This window comes from Geotrypetes seraphini, chromosome 3, assembly GCF_902459505.1.
Source record: "Geotrypetes seraphini chromosome 3, aGeoSer1.1, whole genome shotgun sequence".
NCBI lineage: Eukaryota > Metazoa > Chordata > Amphibia > Gymnophiona > Dermophiidae > Geotrypetes > Geotrypetes seraphini.
In genome coordinates this window covers 179,462,943-179,489,882 of record NC_047086.1, presented here as the reverse complement: position 1 = coordinate 179,489,882, position 26,940 = coordinate 179,462,943, and the positions used below count along the sequence as shown (strand labels likewise).

The 26,940-nt window shown below is 44.0% G+C and overlaps 1 protein-coding gene across 10 annotated transcripts in view; it reads right to left on the bottom strand.

Annotated features, from left to right (window-relative positions):
* Positions 1–26,940, bottom strand: part of SCAF8 (SR-related CTD associated factor 8) — a 784,204-nt gene that overhangs the window by 568,682 nt on the left and 188,582 nt on the right. For all 10 annotated transcript variants that reach the window (XR_004538795.1, XR_004538796.1, XM_033937892.1 and 7 more), the window contains exon 6: positions 10,318–10,448. Coding sequence is in view for 8 of the 10 variants with exons in the window: in XM_033937892.1 (XP_033793783.1) it covers positions 10,318–10,448 (131 nt within the window). In the remaining 2 variants the exon portion in view is untranslated. The remainder of the gene's footprint in view (positions 1–10,317; positions 10,449–26,940) is intronic.

The window sequence follows — 26,940 nt, the reverse complement described above, 5'->3', positions numbered from 1 at the left end:
GAGGAAAGACAGAGGGGACATGATCGAAATATTCAAGATAATGAAGGGAATAGACTTAGTAGATAAAGACAGATTGTTCACCCTCTCCAAGGTAGAGAGAATGAGAGGGCACCCTCTAAAGTTAAAAGGGGATAGATTCCGTATAAATGTAAGGAAGTTCTTCTTCACCCAGAGTGGTAGAAAACTGGAACGCTCTTCCGGAGGCTGTTATAGGGGAATACACCCTCCAGGGATTCAAGACAAAGTTAGACAAGTTCCTGCTGAACCAGAACGAACGCAGGTAGGGCTGGTCTCGGTTAGGGCACAGGTCTTTGACCTGGGAGCCGCCGCGTGAGCGGACTGCTGGGCACGATGGACCACTGATCTGACCCAGCAGCGGCAATTCTTATGTTCTTATGGTTATGAGACAGCTTTCTATTACGTCTGATTATGTAGAATTGAGCTCTGACCCTACCAACACGATTATGACAATTATAAGAGAGGTCACTACAATGGGACTTTCAGAAGGTTTTCTTACCAAGCATGAACATCAGTTTTTAAATATAAATAACCCCAGGGGGTCCTTGATTTTTACATTTTACATCCTTTAGTCTCCTCATTCTCCCCCTGGACATCCCATAATATCCAGTAGAGAATCATAAGAACATAAGAAAAGCCCCCACCGGATCAGACCGAGGTCCATCCAGTCCGGTCATCCGCACACGCAGCGGCCCTTTTAGATACTCCTGATTGGAGACCCAGATATACCATAGCCCTCAATACGATTTGCAAGAAGGTGTGCATCCAACTTGCGCTTGAATCCCAGAACAGTAATCTCCTCCACAACATCCTCCATTTTGGAACTCCTGTCCTGCTTTGTTGATGTACCTCTTCAGCCATTAGTGGTGAAAGGATTTTCTTATTTGAGGGACTCAGCCAACTTATTGAGTAGGTTGAATGAAATTACCAATGTAGGTGCCATTACATTTCTGGTCACACTTGATGTGAAATCCATAGACACAAGATTGATGTGAAATCCATAGACACAAAAAGCTATTTCTATTATTGAGGAATTTCTAAATACAACAGGAGATTCACAAAGAATTCCCACTGATATCCTGATCAAACTTTTAGCATTGGCAATGCAACTAAACTATTTCCATTTTGGAATAAGGTTTTTTCAACAGGTATCAGGGTGGCTATGGGGGCCACTAGGGCCCCCTTCAGTAGCCAACCTGTTTATGCAAAAATTTGAAAATTTGTGGCTTAAACAAAATCTTTTTCTCAATACATAGCCCTTTGGCTTAGATTTATAGATAACAAATTCATGAATTGAACAGGTTCAAGTGAGTCTTTGGGTGATTTTTACAATTGGTTAAATAACAGGCATGATAGCATTAAATTCGTAATATCCTCTCATCCATATTCTATTTCTTTTTTGGATGTCCAAGTACATAAGAGAAGTAATCTATTTGATAGAACAATATACGGCAAAATTTTTTGAGTAATCATCCTTTGAACCTTAAACATAGTTTACCTATTTCCCAGTTTCTCAGGTATCGGCGGGTGTGCTCTGATTTAGCCAAATACAAGAGACAGAGCACTATATTCTCACAGCGTTTAAAACAGCGGTCTCAAACTCTTTGCAGGGCCACATTTTGGATTTGTAGGTACTTAGAGGGCCTCAGAAAAAATAGTTAATGTCTTATTAAAGAAATGACAATTTTGCATGAGGTAAACTCTTTATAGTTTATAAATCTTTCCTTTTGGCTAAGTCTTAATAATAATATTGTAATTTATAGCTGAAGAGACATATGATCAAGAAACTGTTTTATTTCACTTTTGTGATTATGATAAACATACCAAGGGTCTCAAAATAGTACCTGGTTTGGCCCCCGGACCGCGAGTTTGAGACCACTGGTTTAAAACATCGAGGATATTTTTCTTTAGACATCAAATGAGCATATAATCGAGCCAGGAATGTTGATAGAGACTTGCTATTTATCCTGAGTGAGCGGGGCCAGGATCCGAAAGCTATCACATGTATCCTACAATACTCACCTATCACGAAGAAGATAATACATATATTGAGACAACAATGGGAGATTCCGCTTTTGAAGATTCCTTTTTGAGAATGGCTTACACACAACAAAGGAATCTTAAAGAATTATTAAGTCCCTCGGACATAGTGAAACAGCATTAATTAAAAGAATTGACAGGGGGACTTAAGAAATGTAATTCTTGTCAGATTTGTGAGATCACTTTTGAATTTAAAAGATAATTTTTACATCCCATCACAGGTAGACAGTTTTTTGTTCTTCACAAAACGTCCTGTATCACATCTTACGTAGTGTTTATGCTGATCTGTCCCTGCCCTAAAATCAATGTAGGGCAGAGTTCATATCCATGAAGTCCGGATTACAGAGCACAAAAGTTGCCTACACACAAACAAATTAAAGGCACCAATTGTTGCACACTGTTTAGAACATGATCATAGTTTTAAATATCTGAAATGATGTGCAATAGACTTTATACCAGAATATGTACGGAACAGGAAACAAGTCTGCTACAACGAGAATTATTTTGGAAACACGTTTTGAATAGTGACAAGCCAGCAAGTTTGAATATGTGAATGGACTAGAACCAGCTAACATGAACAGATTCCCATTAAAACCCGGTGACTTTAAATTTTAGTATCTGAGAGGTGGTGTGTTCTATGTGATTGGTTGGTTATCATACACGTAATAGGTTTAATGGGTGGCGTTTCCCGGGGCCATGTTTGTGAAGTTGCTTAGATGATGAGGAGAGCAGAGCACTTTCATGGGTAAGCCGGCAACACAAGGGGAAATATTTCATATTATTGAAACAGCAAAATTTAGAGCTGTACTTGTTCACATTTATTTCAGGAGTTTATACATCCTGAGGTAGCTGACTCTGGCAAAATGCTGGCCATCGTCGATGTGAGACCAAACTTCATTGTGGGACAAGTATTCCCTTTTTTCATTCAATTAAATTCAGAAATGTTTTGATTGTAAAGGTTTTGATTATCTATCCCTGGATTACTCAAGGCTTTTTTGGATGTCACCCAGTTAAGAAGGTAACTTACCCCGGTTTACTTCCCACACTGTTTTATTCAAGGTGGTGTGGGAGGGGTTCTGAGGCTTTTTTCCTTCATTCTGGGTGCTTAATAAGTCTTTTGAGCCTTGCGGTGACAGAGATTGATCTATTAGACTCTGGTTTATTTCCTCATCTAAGGAGTGTGTGACTTTGTTAGAAGGGTGTTGGATAGTACAGTATAATTGATGAACATGCAATTTATTGCCGTGTTAAAATCATGGCAATAATGTGCAATTCATTGATTAATGTCACTTTTCCTGTACTGGCTCAGGTACTGACAGGAAAGGTGACATTAAATTAAATTTAAAAAGATGACTGGTCAGTTGTTTTCTCTCCCTCCTGTCCGGGAAGCCTTTCGCCTTCCTAACCAGCCAAAACTTTAAAAACATATCCCTGGTATCTCCCTTATATGGCAGACTGGCCCTGCCAGATACAATCCAGAATACACTAGACAGGGCAGAAGCCACCATTTTCAGGACTACACAGGAGGCAGCTCCTGCCGTAAGAGATACCGAGTTGGAAGGGGGAAAGGTACAAAACATCAGGTACATGTTTATAAAATTCATTCTGGCTGGCTAGGAAGGAGGAAGAAAGGTGTCCTGGTCAGGCCGCTACAGACCAGGGAAACAGGGTTGGGTGATTTTATTTTTTTTTTTTTTTGGAGGGGGGATTTGGGACAGAGCAGGAGCAGGGCAGAGGAAGGAGACAGAATAGATGGCAACCAAGAGCTCAATGCCAGCCTCAGATCTAACAATAGGCTTCTAGCCTTGAGATCCCACAATAGACATTAGCCTACAGCTCTGCACGCTATGAATTAGCTTAACCAACTATTTAGCATGCATTTTAATGTGTTGCGCACTGTCTGCTACATCATGGCAGAAGCCCTTCTAGCATTCAGCTACCATTAGCAAGCAAGAAAACTGCTTTTTAAGGGCACACTGTAACCTGTGATAGCTTTCTCCATCAGCCCCTATATAAAGTGACTCCAGGATTCAACATATTACTTCCTGCGCCTCAACTGGATGAAGTTTTTTTTTAACACTGAAGCTCATCTTCTAATCACTGGACCATCCTTCAAGTTATTTCATGCCCTCTTTCATACTTTAACCCATTCAGCACAGTTACTTACCATAACAGGTGTTATCCAGGGACAGAAGGCAGATATTATCACATATGGGTGACGTCACCGACGGAGCCCCGGTACGGACCAGTTTAAAAGTGAATCACCACTTTAAAATCTTAGAAAGTTCGCAATAGTCCGAACCGCGCATGTGCAAGTGCCTTCCCACCCGATGTACGACGCGCAGCCCCTCAGTTAAGATAAGCCAGCTAAGAAGCCAATCCAGGGAGATGGGTGGGTTGTGAGAATATCTGCCTGCTGTCCCTGGATAACACCTGTTACGGTAAGTAACTGTGCTTTATCTCAGGACAAACAGGCAGCATATTCTCATGTATGGGTGACCTCCAAGCTAACAGAAAAGGGATGGTGGGAGAGTTGGCCTTAAGAAAATAAATGTTGTAATACAGATTGGCCAAAGTGCCCATCCCATCTGTTCAGATAATAATGAGAAATAAATGTATGAACTGAGGACCAGGTGGCAGCTTTACAGTTTCCTCAATAGGAGTAGATCTGAGGAAAGCAACAGAAGCTGCCATAGCTCTAATTTTGTGGGTTGTGACATGACTCTCCAGTGCCAGGCCAGTCTAAGCATAACAGAATGAGATGCAGGCAGCCAGCCAGTTGGAATCGTTCTTTTGGAAACAGGATGCCCCAATTTGTTCGGATCAAAGATATGAACAATTGGGCAGATGTTTGATAAGGTTTGTCCGGTCAATGTAATAGGCTAAAGCTCATTTACAGTCCAAAGTGTGCAAAGCAGTTTCTCAAGCATGAGAATGAGGCTTAGTAAAAAAAACACTGGTGGAACAATTGACTGATTGAGGTAAAAGTCAGTGACAACTTTTGGAAGAAACTTTGGATGTAGAACCACTTTGTTATGATGAAAAATGGTGAAGGGTGGATCTGCTATTAATGCCTGTAACTCACTGACCCTTCTGGCAGAGGTGAGAGCAATAAGGAAAACCACTTTCCAGGTAATGAACTTAAGATGAGCTGTGGCCATTGGTTCAAATGGTGGCTTCATCAAACTGGAAAGGACTACATTAAGGTCCTAGACGATAGGTGGAAGTTTGAGAGGTGGTTTCACAATGAAAAGTCCCTTCATGAATCTGGAGACCAAAGGATGAGCAGTAAGAGGTTTACCCTCAACTAGCATGTGAAAAGCTGTAATAGTGTTGAGATGGACTCTGACAGATGTAGATTTGAGGCCAGAATCAGAGAGATGAAGCAGATAATCCATACACCGAATCCACTGATAATGAAGTTGGATTATGATGATGGAGAAGACACTAGGAAGAGAACAGAGTCCACTTTTGTTGATAACATTGTTGAGTGGTTGGTTTCCTGGATGCATCAAGAATTTAACTAACAGGCTGAGAAAGATGTACGTGAGACAGATTCAGCCAGAGAGAAACCAAGCTGTCAGGTGTAGAGATCAGAAGACGTTATAATGCCACTTTACAGAGCAATGGTCAGACCACACTTAGAATACTGTGTCCAACATTGGTCTCCATACCTTAAGAAGGATATAACTCTGCTGGAGAGGGTGCAGAGGCGAGCCACGAAACTAGTCAAAGGTATGGAGAATTAGAGCTACAAAGAACGCCTCGGAAAACTGGGACTGTTCACCCTTGAAAAGAGAAGACTGCGAGGGGATATGATAGAGACTTTTAAAATATTAAAAGGATTTGACAAAATAGACCAGGAAACATCATTACTAACATTTTCGGATGTGACACGGACAAGAGGTCATAGCCTGAAACTGAGTGGTAGCAGGTTCAAGACTAATGTCGGGAAGTTCTGTTTCGCACAGCGAGTGGTGGGAGCATGGAATGCTCTCCAGGAGGAGGTTGTGATGGAAACTTCTGTTCTGGGTTTCAAATGCAAGTTGGATGCATACCTTCTTGCTAATCATATTGAGGGATACGGGAAATCCGGGTCTCCATAAAGGAGTACCTAAATGGGACTCCGCGTGTGCGGATCGCCGGACTAAATGGACCTAGGTCTGATCTGGCGAAGGCGTTTCTTAAGTTCTTATGTTATGAGATTGCAGCTTGGGTTGTAGAAGTGATTCCTGATTCTGAGTAAGCAGAATAGAAAATATTGGAAGAGGTATGGGCTCCCTGGAGCTGAGTTGAAGTAGAAGGGAGAATCAATGTTGCCTGGGCCACCGTGGGGCAATGAGAATCATGGTGGCTGTTTCTCTCTTGAGCTTGAACAGAGTTCTCAACATGAGAGGAATTGGAGGGAATGCATACAGAAACAGACCCGTCCGATCCAGGAGAAAAGCATCTGCTTCCAGACGGAGAGGAGAGTAAAGGCAGAACAGTCTTTTGCCAAACTTGTCCTTGGTCTTCCCTTCTCTGCCAGGAGGTACTGAGGTATAAACACTGGCTCCCGCTGATTTCTTCAGGATTGATTCCACCAGAAGTGATTCATGTGGAAGTTGAGATTTGTCAAACCCTGGAATGGGAACCACCCTATAAAGTGAATCAAGTTTATGAGAAGCCACTGTGATGGTTAAAGGAGTTTCAAAATTTTTATAAAAGTCTCTCTTAAAATGTCATGAAGAGATAGCTTAAGAAACTCTTTAGGTGACTGGTCATAATCTAAGGCATCACTCCATTCTATCTGAAAGTTCATTGGTTACCGATAGAATCTAGAAATTTGTTTAAATTTTCTTGTATTTGCTATAAATCAATTTCTGGTCTGTTACCAGGCTATTTTTCCTTGAGTCACGCTAACAAGATCACACGCGGAGTACATTTGTTTACCTATCCTTCCATAAAATCCTGTCGTTATAAGAGATTCCTTGAGAGAACCCTCTCATTTCAAGCCACCAAACTGAATTCATGGCTTGGAAAAATCATTCCTAGAGGTCTCCTCTTACTTTGTTTTTAGAAAATGATTAAAAACACAGCTTTTTGATAGGTTGGTATCTTAATGTATTGCTATTTTTTAACAAGTCTATTTAGATCTATCTGATATATTTTTATCTGTACTATATGTATTAACTTGTTGGTTAGGTTAGTTTTTAACTGCTTTTTTCTTAACTAGTTTATACTCAGCTGACATTTTATTTGGATTACATACATCATTTTCTTGCCTGTTAGAGGGTATTTTATCTGCACTCTTTTTACTTCTAATGAATTTCACTGGTAATGGCGGAATAGAAATCTCTAATGTAATGTAATATAATGTATTATATTGTAATATGCATTCTGATTATTGTTAAATTGGTTTAGTTTAGTTTAGTTTTAGTTTATTATTCCAATCTGTTGTATTTCATCTGTATTTTATGTACTTGCCCAGTTGTTGTGAACCGCCTAGAACTCTTTTGGTATGGCGGTATATAAGAATAAATTATTATTATAATAATTATTATTATTATTATTAATAAAAACTGCTTAGATTTTTGGGAGTCAGCTTCAAATGGAATAGAAAAAGACTCAGCCATTTCCTTCAAAAATCTCAAAAAGGATGTGTCAGATTTTAAAGTAGACTCCTGAAAAGATGGTAAATGAAAATCCTCATCTGAAGAAACCTCATCATCAGATGCAAGAGGTTCTTGATCAGAATCACCCCAGAGATCTGAATCTCGGATTGGTGGAGGTCGGTACCGAGAACTAGGTGTTGAGGCCTGGAGATGTTTCATTGTTGTTAATGCCTTGCCTGATTTGACTGATACCATCTCAGTAGATGTCTGAGAAGAACAGCAGTGCCGGATCGTCTCCAATACCGATTCCGTACCCAGAGGAGTCAGCACCGATGTAGACTCTTGAAAAGTTGGTGCCGTTGTCGAGGTCTGAGACATCATTGGCACTGGAGGAGATGGTGTCACCATGACGGGAAGAAGTAGTTGTAACTGCTCCCGTAACATCACATGCAGAAATTTTTTAATCTGCTGCTTAATGGAATGCATCGGTACCGCTGGCGTTTTTGCTAGTACCTTCGGTGCGGTTCTGTTCTCTGGCGATGAGGAGGCCAATGTCAACGCACTCACCGAAATCGGAGCCAAGCATTTTTTGGGTCTCATCAAAGTCAACAGGACTTGGCACACTGCCGGTTTGAACTGGGACCCAGAGGGGGGAAGGGAAAGGCTTAACTGGCTTACCCACTGCGAGTTGTGACACCGGAGTCGACGTTGAAGGGTCGACTCTCGGTGTCATCTTTGTCAGTGTGGTCGTGGACAGAGTCGGAGATGAGCTGGGCTCCGTGTCCATTGCAGTGCCGAACAGTTATCTTTGTTGAAGTAGCCGGTTTTTGAGGGTGCGTATCTGAAGGGATGAACAACGGGAGCAAGAGTCAGCACGGTGCTCAGGTCCCAGATACTGAAAACACCAACAGTGAGGGTCAGTTAACGAAATGGCCCAAGCACAGCGACTGCACTTTTTGAAACCCCTCAACAGGCGTGACATGGATGGGAAGACAGCCATTGACAAATCAAACTCTATGGCTACAAAGGTTCATAAGGCCCCAGAGGACCAAAGCCCACAACGGAAAAAATAAAAAACTATATGTTGTTGTTTTGGGGTTTTTTTGAAAAGTAAAACAATGAAGAAATTAAGACAAAAATAAATAAATAAATAAATTTACAAATTGCGAGAGCGAGAAGGCAAGCGAAGAGAAAAAAGTTCAGCCGAAGCTGAAGCGCGTCTTACTAGCTCCGCAGAAACTAGAAAACTGAGGGACTACATGCTTTACGTCAGGCGGAAAGACACTCACGCATGCGCAGTTTGGGCTATTGAAGAAGGCCTGGTTTATTAGCAGGGCATGACAGAGACCTTCCCAGTCCTGATCAGAGGATCTTATATACATGCAAACACATTTAAAACTTTGAAAAAGTCAAGATGATAAACAAAAGAGCATGAAACCAATATATAGCATAGAAAAAGGGGAATTCACTATTTGTATGAGGTGTTAGGTGGGGCAGGATCATAGAGGAAATCAGGTATAGATATACATAATACATACATAGAGGTATTAATGACTCCATCTTGTTTTAGTGACTCCATCTTGTTTTAGTGTCTTTCTGTCTCTCTTTGTTCTCTCTGCATTTCCCGCCTTGAGCCTCATGGCTCTAATTAATACCAGACCTCTCAGTCTGGCTTGTGGAAGATATAGGGTTTCACATTTTTGAATACAGATAGTTATATATATCTTATGAATGCAATATACTGTGTTGGATGTGTGATGGGATCCCATAAGTGATTATGTGTGTGATATGTGGTATGAATGATGTGTGAATGTATATTAAACATGAGAATTGGTTTTGAAAAACATATTTTATACATTTTAAACCTGAAGAAACTTTAAGGGAGCCTAAGAGGCAACATCTGGAAATAGTTAGAGCCAGAGACACTGTACCAGTCTTTGAGAGGTTCAGAGCAGGAAAGGCCAGCTAGCTTGACCTCCAGTATAGTAAGGAGGGGGGAGTAGGCTTTTCCTGCTTCACTTTTAATACAGGAACATGAACTTATCAGCAGGCTGGCTTTTAACAGACAAACTATTTGATTTAAGTTTTGAGAATGACAAAAAGAGTATTGGATATGTAATAATGTTTTATGCATATTTAGAAATTAATGTAAACAAAAATATGATTTGTGAAACTTTTTCTCTATGTCAAAAGGAATTTCTTTGTTCAAACCTAAGGACAGCCTCTGCCGGTTGATTGGTTGACAAGTAATGATGTCATACTGGATAGAAGAGATATACTGATGAACAACGAAGTATAGGTCGAGATTCTTTGCTAGCAATGCCAGATTTTGGCCTCTGTAAAGACCCCCAATGATGCAAATAATCTTTTGATAATTGTTATGGAAATTAATAAATGCAATAAATTTTTTGAATACATTTTGCGTCATTTGCCATCATTCCTGTACACTTTACGCACCTAGGAGCAAGGCTAGCTGCTCACTATCACAGATCTTAAAGTGGCAATGGACTTTTAAAGTGGTCCGTACCGGGGCTCGGTCAGTGACGTCACCCATACATGAGAATCTGCTGTCTGCTTGTCTTGGGATAATGTGTTTTATTTAACATATGCAGTGTTTATAAATAAATAAAAAAATAATGAAAGTAAATTAACAGAAGATTCTTACCTGCTGGCCCTGAGGACTCTGTAAGATCTGTGCTACAGCAGCAAGTGTATCTGAATTTGCAATCTGAGCCACCCAAGGGTCAGGGAGACCTTGTACCACACTGGCTGGTGTAACAGGAGTCACCGGCGTTCCTAATTCATTTAAAATAAAAAAAAGGAAAGAATTCTTTCCATGAGAATTACTACCACAAAGTAATTTTGTTCTGCCTCATCATCTTCCATGCTTGAAGTTTCAGGTAAAAGTTACCCTAGCACTAGTCAATCCCATTTATCAATACTGTTGGCCATTGGGGGTTTTCCTTTGGCTTTTTTTCTATATTATTCCATCTATAACAGTGCTTCTTTAAACTTGTCCCGGAGATCCCACAGCCAGTTAGATTTTCAGAATGTCCACAATGGATATTCAATATATAAATCTGATTTACTTAATTTCCAATGAGTGCAAATGTATCTCTATATTCATTGTGGATATTCTAAAAAACTAGACTGGCTGTGGAGAAGCTAGAAGAGATTTGGGCAGCCCTGTTCACATCATATTCCTTCCACAAATCACAACTCCTTTCACAGTCTGAAATCCATGCATTCTGAATATCATCTTTAGGTATCACTGGAATTTCTTCCCATTAGGGCTACAACTGCTAACTGTACAACTTAACAGAAGTAAAGACCAACTAGCCATCCAAGTCTGCCCAGCTATCATTATCTTTTCTAATGATGCATGCAACTCTGTAAAAACACATAAGACAGTGCTTGCTCTATAGTGCTTACAATCTAAGAAAATCCTCTACCAATAAGCACTCACTGTAATACACTACCCTATCTTTTTTACTTTTTAATGTTTTCTTTGGACCATTAGAAACTGACACGCTTTAAGGTCTACACTTCTGTGGTCTGACCATGGATATCCTCCTTCAACAGTCCCAATTATTAATATTTACTTTTTCTGTACAATATATATCATATGAATCATTCAAAATACTTTTCAATTAAAAAAAAGAAAAAATAGGGAGTAGTATATTACTGTGTTTACTGTGAGCAGATTTTGTTAAACACATTCCAGATCACAATTGCTGTCTTTGGGGGATTTTTTACCATCTAGGATAGTGATTCTTTAACCTAACCTGGGGGGGGGTCACAGGCTAGTTTGTCTTAGCATATTGAAATCCCATCTAAAACACCATTTTTATGAGGCTGCTTTTAAAAGATAAAGCCTGATGTTCCTTGATTATGGCCTCCTTGAATTAACTATTTCTATGATTAAATTCCTGATCAAAATTTGGGTAGAAGAATTTATGGAGAGAAAAGAGAAGAGTTAATGAAAAGTTGTAAATTTGAACACTGCATGGAAGCAAATATAGCGGACTTAGGAAGTAAGGGTAAATGGTCATAAAAGTGGAAAGATATGTCAAATAGTTACATTTTTATTTCTTGAGTGTAGGGGGGGGGCTGGAGCTAAGTTGGGAGCTGTAGCATAGCAGATCCTAATCTGCTTACCACAATTGTGAAAGAGGGAAAAGTGAAGGGTTCTCCCTCAGAATCCTCTGTCTACCCTTCCACTTTGACTAAAGAGCCAATGGATGTATTTGTCAGCTGGAAAGGACCAGAAAGCCTTCTGGAACTGTGGATTCGCTGCTGAGAAGGACCAGAAAGCCTTCTGGAACTGTGGATTCGCTGCTGAGAAGGACCAGAAAGTCTTCTAGAACTGTGGATTCGCTGGCTGCCAAATTAATCAGCATTGGGCTTCAGCTCTAACATCTCTTTGATCCTTGATACAAGGATACCTCTGCCACAGCCATTCCTGGATAGCCCGGGAGTTTTGCCAGAAGATATCTCGTTGGAACAAAAGATTAGGTTCTTACCTATGCTAATCTTCTTTCTTGCAAATCCACACTCTATTCCTGGACTAATGGGTTATTTTCTTATGGTCGCCAGACAGCTTGTAGGAAGCCTCAATTATACAGAGCGTTGAGCCCCTCCCCCCTCTTACCTCAGGACTGCCCCCCAGGAAACCAGTTCATGACAAAGCAGCCAGATATACCTGTAGAGGACAAAGGCAAAAGAGAGGAGTACAGGGTTACTCCCCAACAAATAAGTTCAATCTGTTGATAACATGTAATATCCTAACAATTACAAACAACTGAAACAGGTCATTAAACAGCATAAAACCTGAAAGAAACAGTGCAAAGGAGATACAGCCTACACCAATGGAAGGGAGCGCTAGAACTAGAGACCACCAAAGCAACGCGCTAAACATATTAGAATGGTCCACTTAGAACAGTAGGACAATAAATCAGCTTACCAGTACACGCTAAGGCAAATCAGCAGTTCCCAGGGCAGATTTTAGGAATAGAGTATGGATTTACAAGAAAGAAGATTAACAAAGGTAAGAACCTAATCTTTCATTCTTGTACAATCCCACTCTATTCCTGAACAAGAGGGATGTTAACAGAGCAGTTCTCTAGAGTCAGGGTGGAACTGATGAGCCTGCTGCCAATCTGAAGGCACCAAAAGCAGAATCCTGCTAGGTTGCCAGAGTGATCCTGTAAAACCAGGTGAAAATGTGGGAAAAAACCAAAACTAGGTAGCAATCCTGCAAATCTTCTCCAAAGAGAATGCTGATGGCTTTGCCCAATAGAAAAAGATGCCTCGGGTTGAAGGAGCCATCACCGAAAGAGAGGCCTCCTAACGGCTGCTATAAAAGCGGAGGAAAAAGCCATATGGATCCATCTGGAAATTGGCGGAGACACAAAACTTGACCGTGACCACCAGGATCCTGCACACAACCAGGAACCACAACACCAGGTCTGGAACCGAATGAAGTAAAGGCAGGAAGTCGGACCTTCTGGTTAACATGGAAGGAAGGCAGAGACCACTTTAAGAAGAAAGGATGAAACAGTGCACAGAAACACGCCAGAATTTGCGATTCTAAGAAAGGGATCCCATCAGGAAAGAGGCTGAAGCTCAGAAACCCTGTGAGCAGAGGTAATAGCCACCAGAAAGACAATCCTGACCATAAAATCCAACAAAGATGCTTGCTTCAGAGGCTCATAAAGCAAAAAAACCAAAAATTGAAGGACCAGGTGGAGATTCCAAGACGGACAGGGTGACCGCATATGGGGCCGAAACCTCAGTGTGCCCCTAAGAAAATGAACGACATCTGGATAAGAGGCCAAGGAGTCACTCAGACATTTAGGGTCTAGACAGGAGAGATTGGCAATCTGGGCCCTGAGACAAAGCCACAGCTAGGCCCTATGCCAGGGTGAACCAATGGAACTCTTGAGTATACGGATGCACCACGTTTGATAGCATCTCCAAGCTTTTGCACAGGCCGCCACAATGGACTTCTTCTAGCCATGGAGAAGACTGACAATCACGGCCAAATAGCTCCTGCAAATTAAGGCTGTGCACTCAAGAGGCAGGCTGTGGGCCAAAGCGGTCAGGATCTTAACGCGCAATTGGGCCCTATGAGAGAAGATGAGGATGACAAGGAAGTTTGAGTCCCTGATCCAGCTGAGGCCAACCCAGGTTGGTGTACCATAGGTGCCTCAGCCAGTCGGGCGCAATGAGAATCACCCGATCCCTGTGGGTCGCTATTCTTCTCAACAGATAGCCTATCATGGGCCATAGAGGGAAGAATTACAGAAGAACTTCCAGCAGCCAAGGGCTGAACCAGAGCATCCAGGCCTTCACTGTCAGCCTCACGATAGCAAATGAAGAACCAATTCGCTTTCTTGTAGGCCACGAATGCCATGAGGTCAAATGCAGGGCAACCCCAGCAAGCCACTATGCAGTTGAATGCACATGAGAACAGACCACTCCCCAGAGTCTAAAGACTGACAACTGAGATAATTTGCCTGGGCATTGTTCACTCCAGTCACGTGCGCAGCAGAAATTACCATGATGCATCTCTCCGCCCACCAATAGAAAAGCTAGGCCTCCATACACAGGGAGGCGCTTTTGGTGTCCCCATGGTGATTGGCATAGGCCACCGTCGTGGGGTGGCTCGAGAAAATGTGAATGGCCTGATGTCGGAGATGACTCGACGTGGAGGAGAGCCAGTCGGATCGCCTGAAGCTCTAGGCAAGTGCTCGACCACTGTCACTCGGAGAAGACCTATTAGCCCTGAACCAAAATGTCCATGCAAACAGCACTTCAGCCTCTGAAGCAGGTATCTGTCTGCAAAATCACCCACATAGTAATCCAGAGGAGGAGACTCTTGGTCAGAGAATGAAAACAGCCACCAGGCTTGACTGCTCTGAGCCACCACCATCCAGGATCCCCTTGTGGACCCTGGCACAAAATCAGAGCGCCTTGCAGAGGGTACAAATGCGCTCTGGCCCTAGAGACCCCCTCAACCATCGCCGCCATATATCCCAGGACTCAAAGGTACTGCCAAGCAGTTGGAACCAGAATGGCCAGAAAATCCACGATTAATTTGCGGAGCCTCACCTGGCACTGCGAGCAGAACACCTTGTTCATTACCCATGTAGAAGCGAAGCCTCAGGAAGTCCAAGTCTTGCGGCAGCTCAAGGTAACTCTTTCGGAAGTAGATCACCTAGCCCAAGCACTGAAACAGTTTGACAACTTGGCAAACTGCCCAAAGCCCCGCCAAATCCAACGGGGCCCTGATTAGCCAGTCGCTCAGATATTGGTGTACCAGAACTCCAAAAGGTACAAAGAAGAAATGCTACCATCACAAGCACCTTGGTGAAGATTCCGGGTGCCATCACCATCCCGAAGGGTAGAGCCACAAACACATAGTGCTGCTGCAGAGCGTAGAAGCATAGGTACTTCCTGTGTTCCGGAAAGATGGAAAAATGAAGATATGCCTCTGTCAGAACCAGGAAAGCCAAGAATGGCCTTTTGCTGTGCGGGGGTCAAATTACATAGTAACATAGTAGATGACGGCAGATAAAGACCCGAATGGTCCATCCAGTCTGCCCAACCTGATTCAATTTAAAAAAAATTTTTTTTATTTTTTTTTCTTCTTAGCTATTTCTGGGCGAGAATCCAAAGCTTTACCCGGTACTGTGCTTGGGTTCCAACTGCCGAACTTGTGGAACTCACTTGTCGGTCAATTACAAAAATGTTATGACAAGGGTAATTTCAGAAAACTATTAAAAACGCAGTTATTTGTTAATGCATTCTTCAGGTATATCAGTGACAGAAATAAGAACTCAGGCGGGATAGTACGTCTCAGAAAACCAGACGGAGACTATGTGGAGACGGACTCGGATAAAGCCCAACTGTTAAATAAATACTTCTGCTCAGTCTTCACCCGCGAGGCGCCGGGAATCGGCCCTCGGACACAAACAAGGGTTAAACCAGTTGACCCGTTTAGTAATTTCAAGTTTACACCCAGCAGCGTCTACTGCGAGCTGTCAAAAATCAAGGTCAACAAGGCAATGGGGCCTGACAACTTACACCCTAGGGTGCTCAGGGAGTTGAGTGATGTCTTGGCGGAACCGCTATCCGCACTCTTCAATCTCTCCCTTAGTACAGGTAACATCCCGATGGACTGGAAGACGGCTAACGTCATTCCACTCCACAAAAAAGGCTCCAGGATGGAGATGGCAAATTACAGACCAGTGAGCCTCACATCAATAGTGAGCAAACTAATGGAAACCCTAATCAAACGCCAATTGGACAGGATCATGGACGAGGAGAATCTACAGGATCCCCGCCAACATGGATTTACTAAAGGGAGATCCTGCCAATCCAACCTGATCAGCTTCTTTGACTGGGTGACGAAGAAGCTGGATGCTGGTGAGTCCCTGGACATCATCTACCTGGATTTCAGCAAAGCATTTGACAGCGTACCACACCGTAGGTTGCTGAGCAAGATGAGTTCTTTAGGATTGGGCGACACATTGACCAAATGGGTTGGGAACTGGCTTGGAGGTAGGCTTCAGAGGGTTGTGGTGAATGGCACCCCCTCCGAAATGTCAGAGGTGATAAGTGGAGTGCCACAGGGCTCCGTCCTGGGCCCGATCTTGTTCAACATCTATATAAGAGACTTGACAGAAGGGCTCCGAGGTAGAATAACATTATTCGCCGATGATGCCAAACTAAGCAATGTAGTGAGCAAAAGCACAACAAACAAAAATTCAATGGCAGACTATATGATGCATGACCTACTTCTACTGGAGCGCTGGTCTAGGTCCTGGCAACTCAGTTTCAATGCCAAAAAATGCAAAGTCATGCACCTGGGGAGCCGAAATCCATGCAAGGTTTACACCCTAAATGGCGAGATCCTGACAAGAACTGAAGCGGAAAGAGACTTAGGGGTGATTGTCAGGGAAGACATGAAATCTGCAAACCAAGTGGAGCAAGCTTCATCCAAAGCAAGGCAAATCATAGGTTGCATACGCAGGAGTTTCGTCAGCCGCAAACCGGAAGTCATTATGCCACTGTATAGATCCATGGTGAGACCGCACCTAGAATACTGTGTGCAATTCTGGAGGCCGCATTACCGCAAGGATGTGCTGAGACTGGAATCGGTCCAGAGAATGGCCACCAGGATGGTCTCAGGACTCAAGGAGCTCCCATACGAGGAGCGGTTAGGGAAGTTGCAGCTCTACTCACTCGAGGAACGTAGAGAGAGGGGAGATATGATCGAGACATTCAAGTATCTCACGGGCCGCATTGAGGTGGAGGAAGATATCTTCTTTTTCAAGGGTCCCACGACAACAAGGGGGCATCCGTGGAAAATCAGGGGCGGGAAACTGCATGGTGACACTAGGAAGTTCTTCTTCACTGAAAGGGTAGTTGATCGCTGGAATAGTCTTCCACTCCAGGTTATTGAGGCCAGCAGCGTGCCAGATTTTAAGGCCAGATGGGATAGACATGTGGGATCTATCCACAAAGATAAATAGGGAGGGTCATTAGAGTGGGCAGACTTGATGGGCCGTGGCCCTTATCTGCCGTCTATTTCTATGTTTCTATGTTTCATTTTTCTAGGAACTGATCTTTGGGATTGTTCTTTTGATGGGCACTTCAAGTGATTTTCTGATGATTATATGTTAATGATTGTTTGATTTTATTTGTCTTATTGAATTATGTATGTAACAATATGAAAACCATTTAGGTTTAAAAGGTATATACATTTTTTAAAATAAATCAATCCCATAGAGCCAGTGAGGTGATCACCGAACACGCAGTCTCCATCCAGAACAAGGCGTTCTCAGTGCCAGATTGAGGCCCAGGACCATCCTCCAGTCGTCAGAACCTCTCTGTAGAACAATGAAGCATATTGATTATCTGCTGGAACCCGAGTCTTGATCCAAAACATCACAATATCCAGCAATCTGCGGACAATAGCCTCCAAACACACCACCTTTTCTGGTCTACCAGCGGGGGAAACCAAAATACAGTACACCAGGGGGCAATAAAACTCAAGCCCCTAGCCATCCCGAAGGACCTCCAGGACATAACAGTCTGAGTTGAATGGGCCACCATTAAGCCATGAAGGCTGAGAGCCGCTCCCCAACCTATGGAAGGGCAGCCAGAGGCCTGGCATCAGAATTGTTACTGAGCTAATACTGCCAGATGGCTCCCCATTGACTGCTGGTGCCAGGAGCTACCAAACTTCTACTTGGCAGACTGGGCAGAGTGCTGCCCAGATGAGCCACCAAAGTACAGACAGGAAAGTATGAAGGGACAAAAACTAGGGCACCTTGAACCTTGGAGGGTCAGGGCCCATTATTCAGCAAGGACCTGGATCTGCAGTCCTACTCAGTAGCCATCAGGTCATCCAGACCTTTGCCAAACAGAAGATGCCCATAGATAGGTGACCTGCGTAAAGTCGCCTTTGAGGACAAATCACCCGACCACTGCTGCATCCACCACATCCTGCACGCCAAAATGGAATAAGCCAACAGCTTGCTAAAGACACTGAACATGCCATACAAGGCATCCATCCTGTTAGCAACCCCCGACATCAGGGATGTGAGATCCTGGATCACAAAAGTGTTCAGATCGTAGAAGCTTAGAATGACATGCTATGGCCACAAAGGAAGAGGCCGCCACTGCCTTCAGGACAGCAGCTGCCGAGTCAGAGGCACTTGAGGATAAAATCCACTCTGCAGTCCTGTACTTCCTTCAGCAACATTCTTCCCTACCCCCCACCCTCAATCACTGGGGAGCACTTCCCAAAGTCTGTGAGCATCTGGACCATGTCCAGATGAACAGGACAAGAAGCTAGCTGCAGTCTCTCATTACACATAAGAGAAGTCAGCGGAGACTGGCAGAACAACCTCCAGCTTCAACTCCTAGAGGGACTTTAAGAGAGCAAATCAACCAGAGGTGCAGGTATTAAAAAAAAAATCTCTGCACCATGGGGACCTCACCCAGATCAGAGGGTACACCCGGATCCTGATCTTGGAGCTCTGCGCGGGCCACAACATCCCCCGTGGTGGTAGTGCCCGCCTGTCTGACTAATGTCACGATCAAGCCATCTTGATCAACAATGGCAACTGCCAGCGTACTAACCTGGGCCACCTTAGGGAAGCCGTGCACAATCCCTATATCCTGGGAAGAGGGGGTCCACCCAGCCAGCGTGGACACCTGCGAAGGAGTGTCTGGCATCATTTACTTAGCCAAATAAGCCTGAGAAATCATGTAAATAAATTTGGGTGGAAATCCCTCATCCAAGGCAGTAGCCATCCCCTATGGACCCTTCTGAGAACACTCATAGGACCTATGAACTGTGGTCGCCGAATCAGAGGCTGCATTTCGCCAGAATAGAGACTGTGCTATCCTTGGGCCCACCTTTAACTTTTTAGGATGTCTCTGGTTAGAAACAGAGGCAGGACCCCTTTCAGAAGTTCAGAGCATTTCACCTCCCTTTCCACTCCAATTTCCATGTCACAGTGCACGTGGAACACAGCCGTTCACCAGTGAACCATCCACCACAAACAGCTCTTGGGAGTCCATCTGAGCAGTTTTCTTGCCAAAATGAAGTTTATAGAAGCTAAAAATAACTTTACATTAAAAATCGAGGAAAATCCAAGATGGCCGCTAAGGGTGCTATTTTTAGAAGAAAACGTCTGGAAAAAGCACAGCAACCCCCAAAACATGGTGATTTCAGGATTTTAAGGGGGGGCTAAGGCACAATCCCACAAACCTCTTAAAATACACCTTTAGAGACACCCCAACACTATGACTCAGGTTGTCAGCCCCATATTCTCTGTTCAATGTGCTGCTATGTATTGCTGCAATGGAATCTGAAACAGCTTACAGGGATATCCTCTGCCTCTATAAACATACAAACTGGATTGCTGGTCTTCTGACTGTCTCCCGCCCCTCCACCCCTGGGACTTCCACCACCCTCGTACACACCACATACACAACCTGGCAGAGGAACACAATCGGCTCCGATCCCAGAACACCTCCACAGAGGCACACAGCTTGTGTTCAGACCCACTAGCGGATGAACCAGAGTACTGAATTGAAGGCTGTCCAGAGGGTGCACTGACAGGCAGCCAACCTCCTGAAAACAGACTTTATGCAAAGCCTGTGATCTCCAGAGCTGTTCCCGCGGGGAACCTCTGCAGCGTAAAGGCGGAATTCACGAACCAAAAGACTGAATTGAAAAAAATAAACACAAGCAGAAAATACAAGCTCCTACAGTCTGACTTGTAGGAAAGAAACTGGAATACTGGGGGGCAGTCCTAAGGTAAGAGGGGAGGGGCTCAAAGAGAATTCTTATGGTCTGACCATAGGAAAATAACCTACTAGTCCAGGAATAGAGTGGGATTGTACAAGAACTGTTCCCAAAATGACTATGGAGGTGGTTGTTTCACATCTGTGATATGACGAGGGAATGGTGTCAGGGGAAGCAGTGGCTGCCTCGGAGCAGAGTTCAGAGCAAGCTACAGGGAAATAAAGAAAGCAAGATTTGGAGATGTTTCAGAGTCAACTTCAAAGGCCTCCCAGATTCTGAGGGAACTGTGTTTTCTTTCATCTCTCCCAACTGCTGCTCTTCCTGAGGATTCCGTCAGCTGGTTCAACACAGCAGCATAGAGGAACAACTCTAAGGCTGTCCACTGGTGCCAAGTCACTTGAGAAAAAGCACACCAGGTTCTGAGGGAACTGTGTTTTCTTTCATCTCTCCTAACTGCTGCTCTTTCTGAGGATTCCATCAGCTGGTTCAACACAGCAGCATAGAGGGGTCATTCTAAGGCTGTCCACTGGTGCCAAGTCACTTGAGAAAAAGCACACCAGGTTCTGAGAAAGCTGTGTTTTCTTTCATCTCTCCCAACTGCTGCTCTTCGTGGGGATTCTATCAGCTGGTTCAATACAACTTTCCTTGTCTGGGCTCTTGTCCAGCAGCAGAAGGTGGAAGCCATCAGCGCAATGCAGCACGGCCCTGATATGGTCACCAGTGGTGGATTGATGCTGGCGTCGGAGGATCTCCTGTGGCCTGCCCTCTCTCCTCGGCAGACTTGCACTCCTGCAGCTGCGTTGTTGGACACATCGAATGGAAACTGAACTTCACTTCAGGGGCCTGCTGTCGACAGCGCCTGGCCTTGCCTGTCCGGTGACTGATGTCATGATGGTTTTCATTGGCGTGTTCCTAGTCCTGCTTCTTTGGTGGCGGCCAGTTGACCTGGTTCTGCATACTGAACTTACTATCAAGCCACCTCAGAGACTTTTCTATCTCTTAAAGTTGTTTTATTTTATTTTTTAATTTTTTATCTTCTTTCATTATTTTAATTTTTTTTATTTTTGATTTTAGAAATGTATTACAGATTTTTTTATTTTAATCAGGTACTTTAGCTAGATTGTGAGCCTTCAGGACAGATAGGGTAGTTTTTCTCAAGTACCTAATTTCATTTAATTTAATACACTGTAAACCACTTAGGTCAGTAAAATGCAGGAGCGGTATATCAAATCTTTAAAAAACATATCAAATCTTAAAAAAACATAAAAGGTGAGTCACAAACCAGACTGAAGTTCACTTACTCGACGAGTAGAAGTGACATAGATCAAGAAGACCACTTTCCAAATATACAAGAGTGGCTCAAATGGCAGCTTCATCAGACTGGTGAGGACTACATTGAGATCCCAGATAACTGGAGGCGGTTTTAGTGGAGGTTTGGAGTTCAAGAGTCCTTTCATTGACCGAAGTGGTTTTAAGTCCAGAGCTGGATAAGTGGAGAAGGTAGTCCAAAATGGAAAAAAAAGAAGAGGTGGAAGGATCAAGGAGATTACACCACAAAATGAAACGTGTCCATTTGAGATAACAGTACTGAGAAGGCAGCTTTCTGGAAGCAGCAGAGAGATTAAAATCTGCTTAAGTCAGGTCGAAAGGTACGAAGCTGTTAGGTGCAGAGATTGCAGATTGAGATGTGAAAGAGAACTTTGACTCTGAATGAGTAGAGATGGACAGTTCCATAATAGAATTGGATCTTTAACACTCAGTTGAAGTAGAAGGGAGAACCAAGGTTGTCTGGGCCACTGAGGAGCTATAAGAATCATGGTGGCTGATTCTTGTTTAAGCTTGACTAGCATCTTCAGAATCAGAGGGACTGGTGGAAAGGCATTAAGGAACCTATGTGTCCAATGCAGAAGAAATACATCCACTGCCAGACGATGAGGAGAGTACTGTTAGGAGCAGAATTGAGGTAAAGTGGTTGTGGGGAGATGCAAAGAGGTTTATGTGAGAAGTCCCCCAAAGCAAGAAGATATAGTGTAAGACTTTGGCATTGAGAGTCCACTCATGCAGCTGAAATCTACTGAGCTTGTCGGCCAGGGTATTCTGCCTGCCTTGCACATACATGGCTTTGAGAAATATGTTGAGAGATTACCCAGTTCCAAATGCGTATGTCTTCCTGACAAAGAGGAAAAGAGCCCATTCCCTCCACCCTTTTATTGATGTAGTACATGGCTACTTGATTGTCTGTCTGAACAAGGAAGACTTGGTTGGAAAGACGATCCTGAAACGTCTTGAGAGCGTAGCAAATTGTTCGCATTTCTAACAAGTTGATATGAAACTTTCTCTCGAGCAGACCACAGTCCTTGAGTGCAGAGACTATCCAGGTGAGCTCCCTATGCATATATGGAGATGCCTGTTGTGTGTACTTTCTGATGTGGAGAAATGTGAAATAGTAACCCTCTGGAGAAATTTGTCGGTTTCAACCACCATTGGAAGTCTGACGAAGAGGTGATGTGACTTTGATCCGTTGGGATAAAGGATCCCTGGCCTGAGACCACTGAGATGTCAGGTTCTATTGAGCACATCTGAGATGAAGTCAAGCAAATATAGTGATATGAACTGTGGATTCCAGGTGACCCATGAAATGCATCATTTGTCTTGCTGAGATGTGTTGTAGAGTGGGTAGATGATTGCAAAGTTGAAGCAAGATGTCTTGTCTTTGTTGCGGTAAGAAGCTTGTGTTGAGCACAGCTTCTATGAACTCCAACATTTGAGAGGGTTAAAAATGAGACTTTGAAAAGTTGACTTCAAAGCCTAGAAGCTGGAGAAGGGTTATTATGAGTGCTTGAGCAGCTGAATGCACTGCTTGAGGCGATGCATCTTATCAACCAATCGTCTAGATAAGGAAACACTTGAAACCTGTAGGAATAAAGGGTTGCTGCTACCACCACTAGACACTTTGTGAATACTCTAGGACAATGTTCTTCAACTGCCGGGCTGCAAAAATTTCCTACCAGTCCATGCAGGGCCAAATTAAAGGGTAGTACCAGTAGGCACGTGCCTCGGGCCCGCGGAGATCAGGGGGACCCGATGAGCTGGGTACCTACATGTCTCCCTCCTTCCTTTGCAACAGTTGACGTTTTGCTTTCCTCGCCCCCTACGGAATAGCAGTGGCTCTCTTCCCAGGCTCCAGACTAACAGTAGCTTCCTCCCCTCCCAGCAGCTCTCAGTATTCTAACTTGCCTGCAGCAGTGCCAGTAGCATCAGCGCAGTGATTCACTTAGGCAGTCTTGGGGCTTTGGCTGAGTCATGGCCTGCCTCTGATGATGCAATTTCTTCTTTCCTCAAAGGCGGGCGTGATCCATCAAAGGACACAAGGCTGCCTAAGTGAATTGTTATGCTGACGCTACTGACACTGCTGCAGGCAAGTTAAAACACTGAGCTGCTGTTGCCACTGGTTGAAGGTGGAAAGAGGAGCTGTTGCTGGTAGGTTGAAAGGGGGCAGGAAAGCTAGAGTTGGATGGGGGGAAAGGAGAACTGCTTTTGCTAGTCAGGAGTGGGATAGAAAGGTGCCACTCTGGACTGGAAAACGAGGATGATGAAGGGGGAGCTGCTGATGTTAGAGGTGAAAGAAGGGGGAGATAAAGCTGGCTGGGAGGAAGGGGGCACTGCTTCTGCTAGTCAGGGGAGTTGCCACACTGGACTGCAAATGGAGGATAGTGAAGGGGGCGCTGCTGCTGGACAGAGGAAAAGAAAGGAAGAGCTGCTACTGGACCTGGAAGGGAAGGAGAGAGAAGAAGAGATGCTGCTGGACTGTGGGGAGGGCAGTGGAGAAGGGGGTAGAGAGAGTGAATTGGTGGATGGGGGACAGTGAACTCAGGGAGGGAGGGAGAAATGCTAACAACAGGGGGAGAGCAATGAAGGCATACAATCCATAGGGTGGGGGGGGCCTGGGCTCCAGGCAGAAAAGAGAGATGATGCCCAGAGAAGAGATGCTGTGCATGGAAAATAGGGACAGACACAGAGGGGGGAATGCTGGATGGAGAAGGGACACAGAAGGGCAATACTGATCACAGGGGTACAAAGGAACAAGGATGCAGAGGGTAGATGCTAGAACAGTGTTTTTCAACCACCATTCCGCAGACCGGTGCCAGCCCACAAAAATATCCTGCCAGTCCGTGAAGAATTAATGTCCCCAGAAACGTGTGTCCGTCTTCTTTACGGCTTGGCTGCTCTTTATCTTCAGCGCCTCCTGCATTTGTTTACCGGGACAGCGCACAGTGGCTCTTGCACAATGCACATTGCTTAACCAGGAATCGGACTTACAAGGGACACTAATCCAGCTTCGGCAGGGGCATGCCTAGCTGGACGGCCCTAAACAAGTAAGGGAGAGATGGGATAACGTGGAACAAAGGGAGAAAAGGGGGGGAGGAGCATACTGGGACATGGAAGGGTAATGAATTTGGGACAAAGGTTGAAAGGAAGGGAGGGGGGACACAAACTCGGGACACAAAAGGAAGGGAGGAGGTATGAACTTGGGACACAAGGGAGGGGGGATAGAAAGGGAGAATTGTTGGGGATGAGTGTATGAGAGGGAAAGATGGTGCACATGGGGAAAGGAAGAAAGAGGAAAATTGTTGGGAATAGAGAGACAGAGGAGTGAGGTAAAGATACATGGGGAAGAGAAGGATGAGAGGGAGAAATGTTGGATATGGTGGTGAAGTAACAGAGGGACAAATTGAAGGGGATGCAAGGAGGAGGAATGTTGGACATTGTGATGTGTGGCATGGTGATGGAGAGGGGTGATAGAAGGAAAAACATTGGGCATAGGACTGGTGGGCAAAAGTGAAAAAAATGCTGCACATGATCCGGGGGATGAGAGAGGGAAAAATGTTGGATATAGCAGTAGAGGGAGTAGGAGAGATGCACCATGGATCTCTCTCTCTCTCCCTTTCCCCACTCCCTGTACACAGGATGGCAATGGGGACCGAGTTCAAGGGGACAGGACGGGGATCTAGCTGCGGGGATGGGGTGGAAACGTTTTTTTTTTTATTTCAGTCTTAGTAGTTTGCCGGTCCACAAAATAATTTTTTTATTTCCACAGGTCCATAGGTGTAAGAAGGTTGAAGAACACTGCTCTAGGAAATGAAGCGAGGACCAATGGCAGAGCTTTCTACTGGAGATGACAACCTACACGAAAACAAAGAAACTTTCTGTGGTCAGGATGTATGGAAATGTGTATGTAGGTCTCTTTTGAGGGCTAGAGAGCATAGCCAATTGTTTTATTCTAGAAGTGGGTAGAGCAGGGGTGGGAAACAAGGGCCGCAATCCAGTCGGGTTTTTAGGATTTCCCCAATGAATATGCATGAGATCTATTTGCATGCACTGCCTCCCATTGTATGCAAATGGATCTCATGCATATTCATTGGGGAAATCCAAAAAACCCGAATGGATTGCGGCCCTCGTTGCCCACCTCTGGGGTAGAGGGTCCCCAAAGAAAGCATGCAAAACTTTTCTTTTACTAAATATTTGTTGAGAGCTCGGAGGTTAAGAATGGGACAAAGACCTCCCGTCTTCTTTGGAATTAGGAAATAACTGCAGTACTACCCTGATTTTTTTGGGAAGGAGGGTGCTACTTCTATGGCATTTACTTGAAGAAGCGCTTCGACTTCCTGAAGAAGAAGGAACGTCTGTTGAGATGTGAAAGAGAACTCTCTTGGAGGATTGTTTGGAGGAATGGTGATAAAATGAAGAGAGTAACCCTCCTGTATGACTTTTAAAACCCAAGTGTCCAGTGTTGGTGATACAAAAGAAGACAGTCTCAGATGGATTGGGGAGATGGCTGAGTTGGACAAATTGCAGCTTTACTCGCTTGAAGCATGTCAAAAAGATTGAGTTGATTTTTGTGGAGCTGAAGTCTGAGGCTTCTACGATTTTTGCCTCTTCTGTGGTGGGGGTTTGGAAGAGGACGAGGCTGCTGGATAGCATCTCTTATAAGAAGAGTAAGCAGGCTTCTGGAAAGATTTAGAAGGTTGAGTGTTAGACTTAGACCCCGCTAAGGTAGCCCAGCTCTGTTCATGTTGAGTAAGTCTTTGTGTGGGATCCTCGACTTTATCTCCAAAAAGCTTTTCACCCAGACATGGAATATTTGCTAAGCAATCCTGAACACTGATGTCCAGGTCAGAGACTCGTAGCCATGTATGACATCTCATAGCAATAGACATAGCCGATGCTCTAGATGTCACATCAAATGCATCAAACACTGGTCTTGCCATAAATTTCCTGGTCTGAATTAGGCTATTAGTAGTCTTCTGAAACTCCAGAAGCTGTTCTGATGGAATGTATTGTTCAAAATCAGTCAGTTTCTTAATCAGTTGCTTAAGGTAAAAGAACACGTAGAAATTATAACTGAGAATTCTGCGGGTCAACATAGAGTTTTGAAAGAGATGCCGGCCAAACTTGTCCATAGTATGGCCTTCACAATCTGGTGGTCCAGTAGCATATACTCTGGTACTGGAGGATTTCTAAAGGGTTGATTCAACCAGCAAAGACTGGATACTGTAATTGTGACTTATGAAAGCATGGACACGACTGTATTCTGTACACAGTCAATTTTCTTTGTAACTGTGGGAAGAGTAAGCAGGGTTTACCAGTTCTTAAGCATAGCATCTTTAAGTAGAGAGTGAAGACGCAATTTAAGAAGCTCTTTAGAAGGCTCATCAAAATCTAAAGCTTCAAAGAGCTCTGCTCTCAGTTCAATATCTGGCTCAAGTTTAAAAGGCAAAGCTTTCCCCAGCTGGTTGATAAATTTAGTGAAAGATAAGCTTTCTGGAGGTGATCTGCACCTTAGTGGTGGAGGAGATGGATCTGATGGGATGTCGTATGATTCTGAAGCAGATAAAGTGGACTCAAGATCAGTGTCAGTAAGTACAGTGATATCTGAGTCAACATCCCTAATTTCAGGAG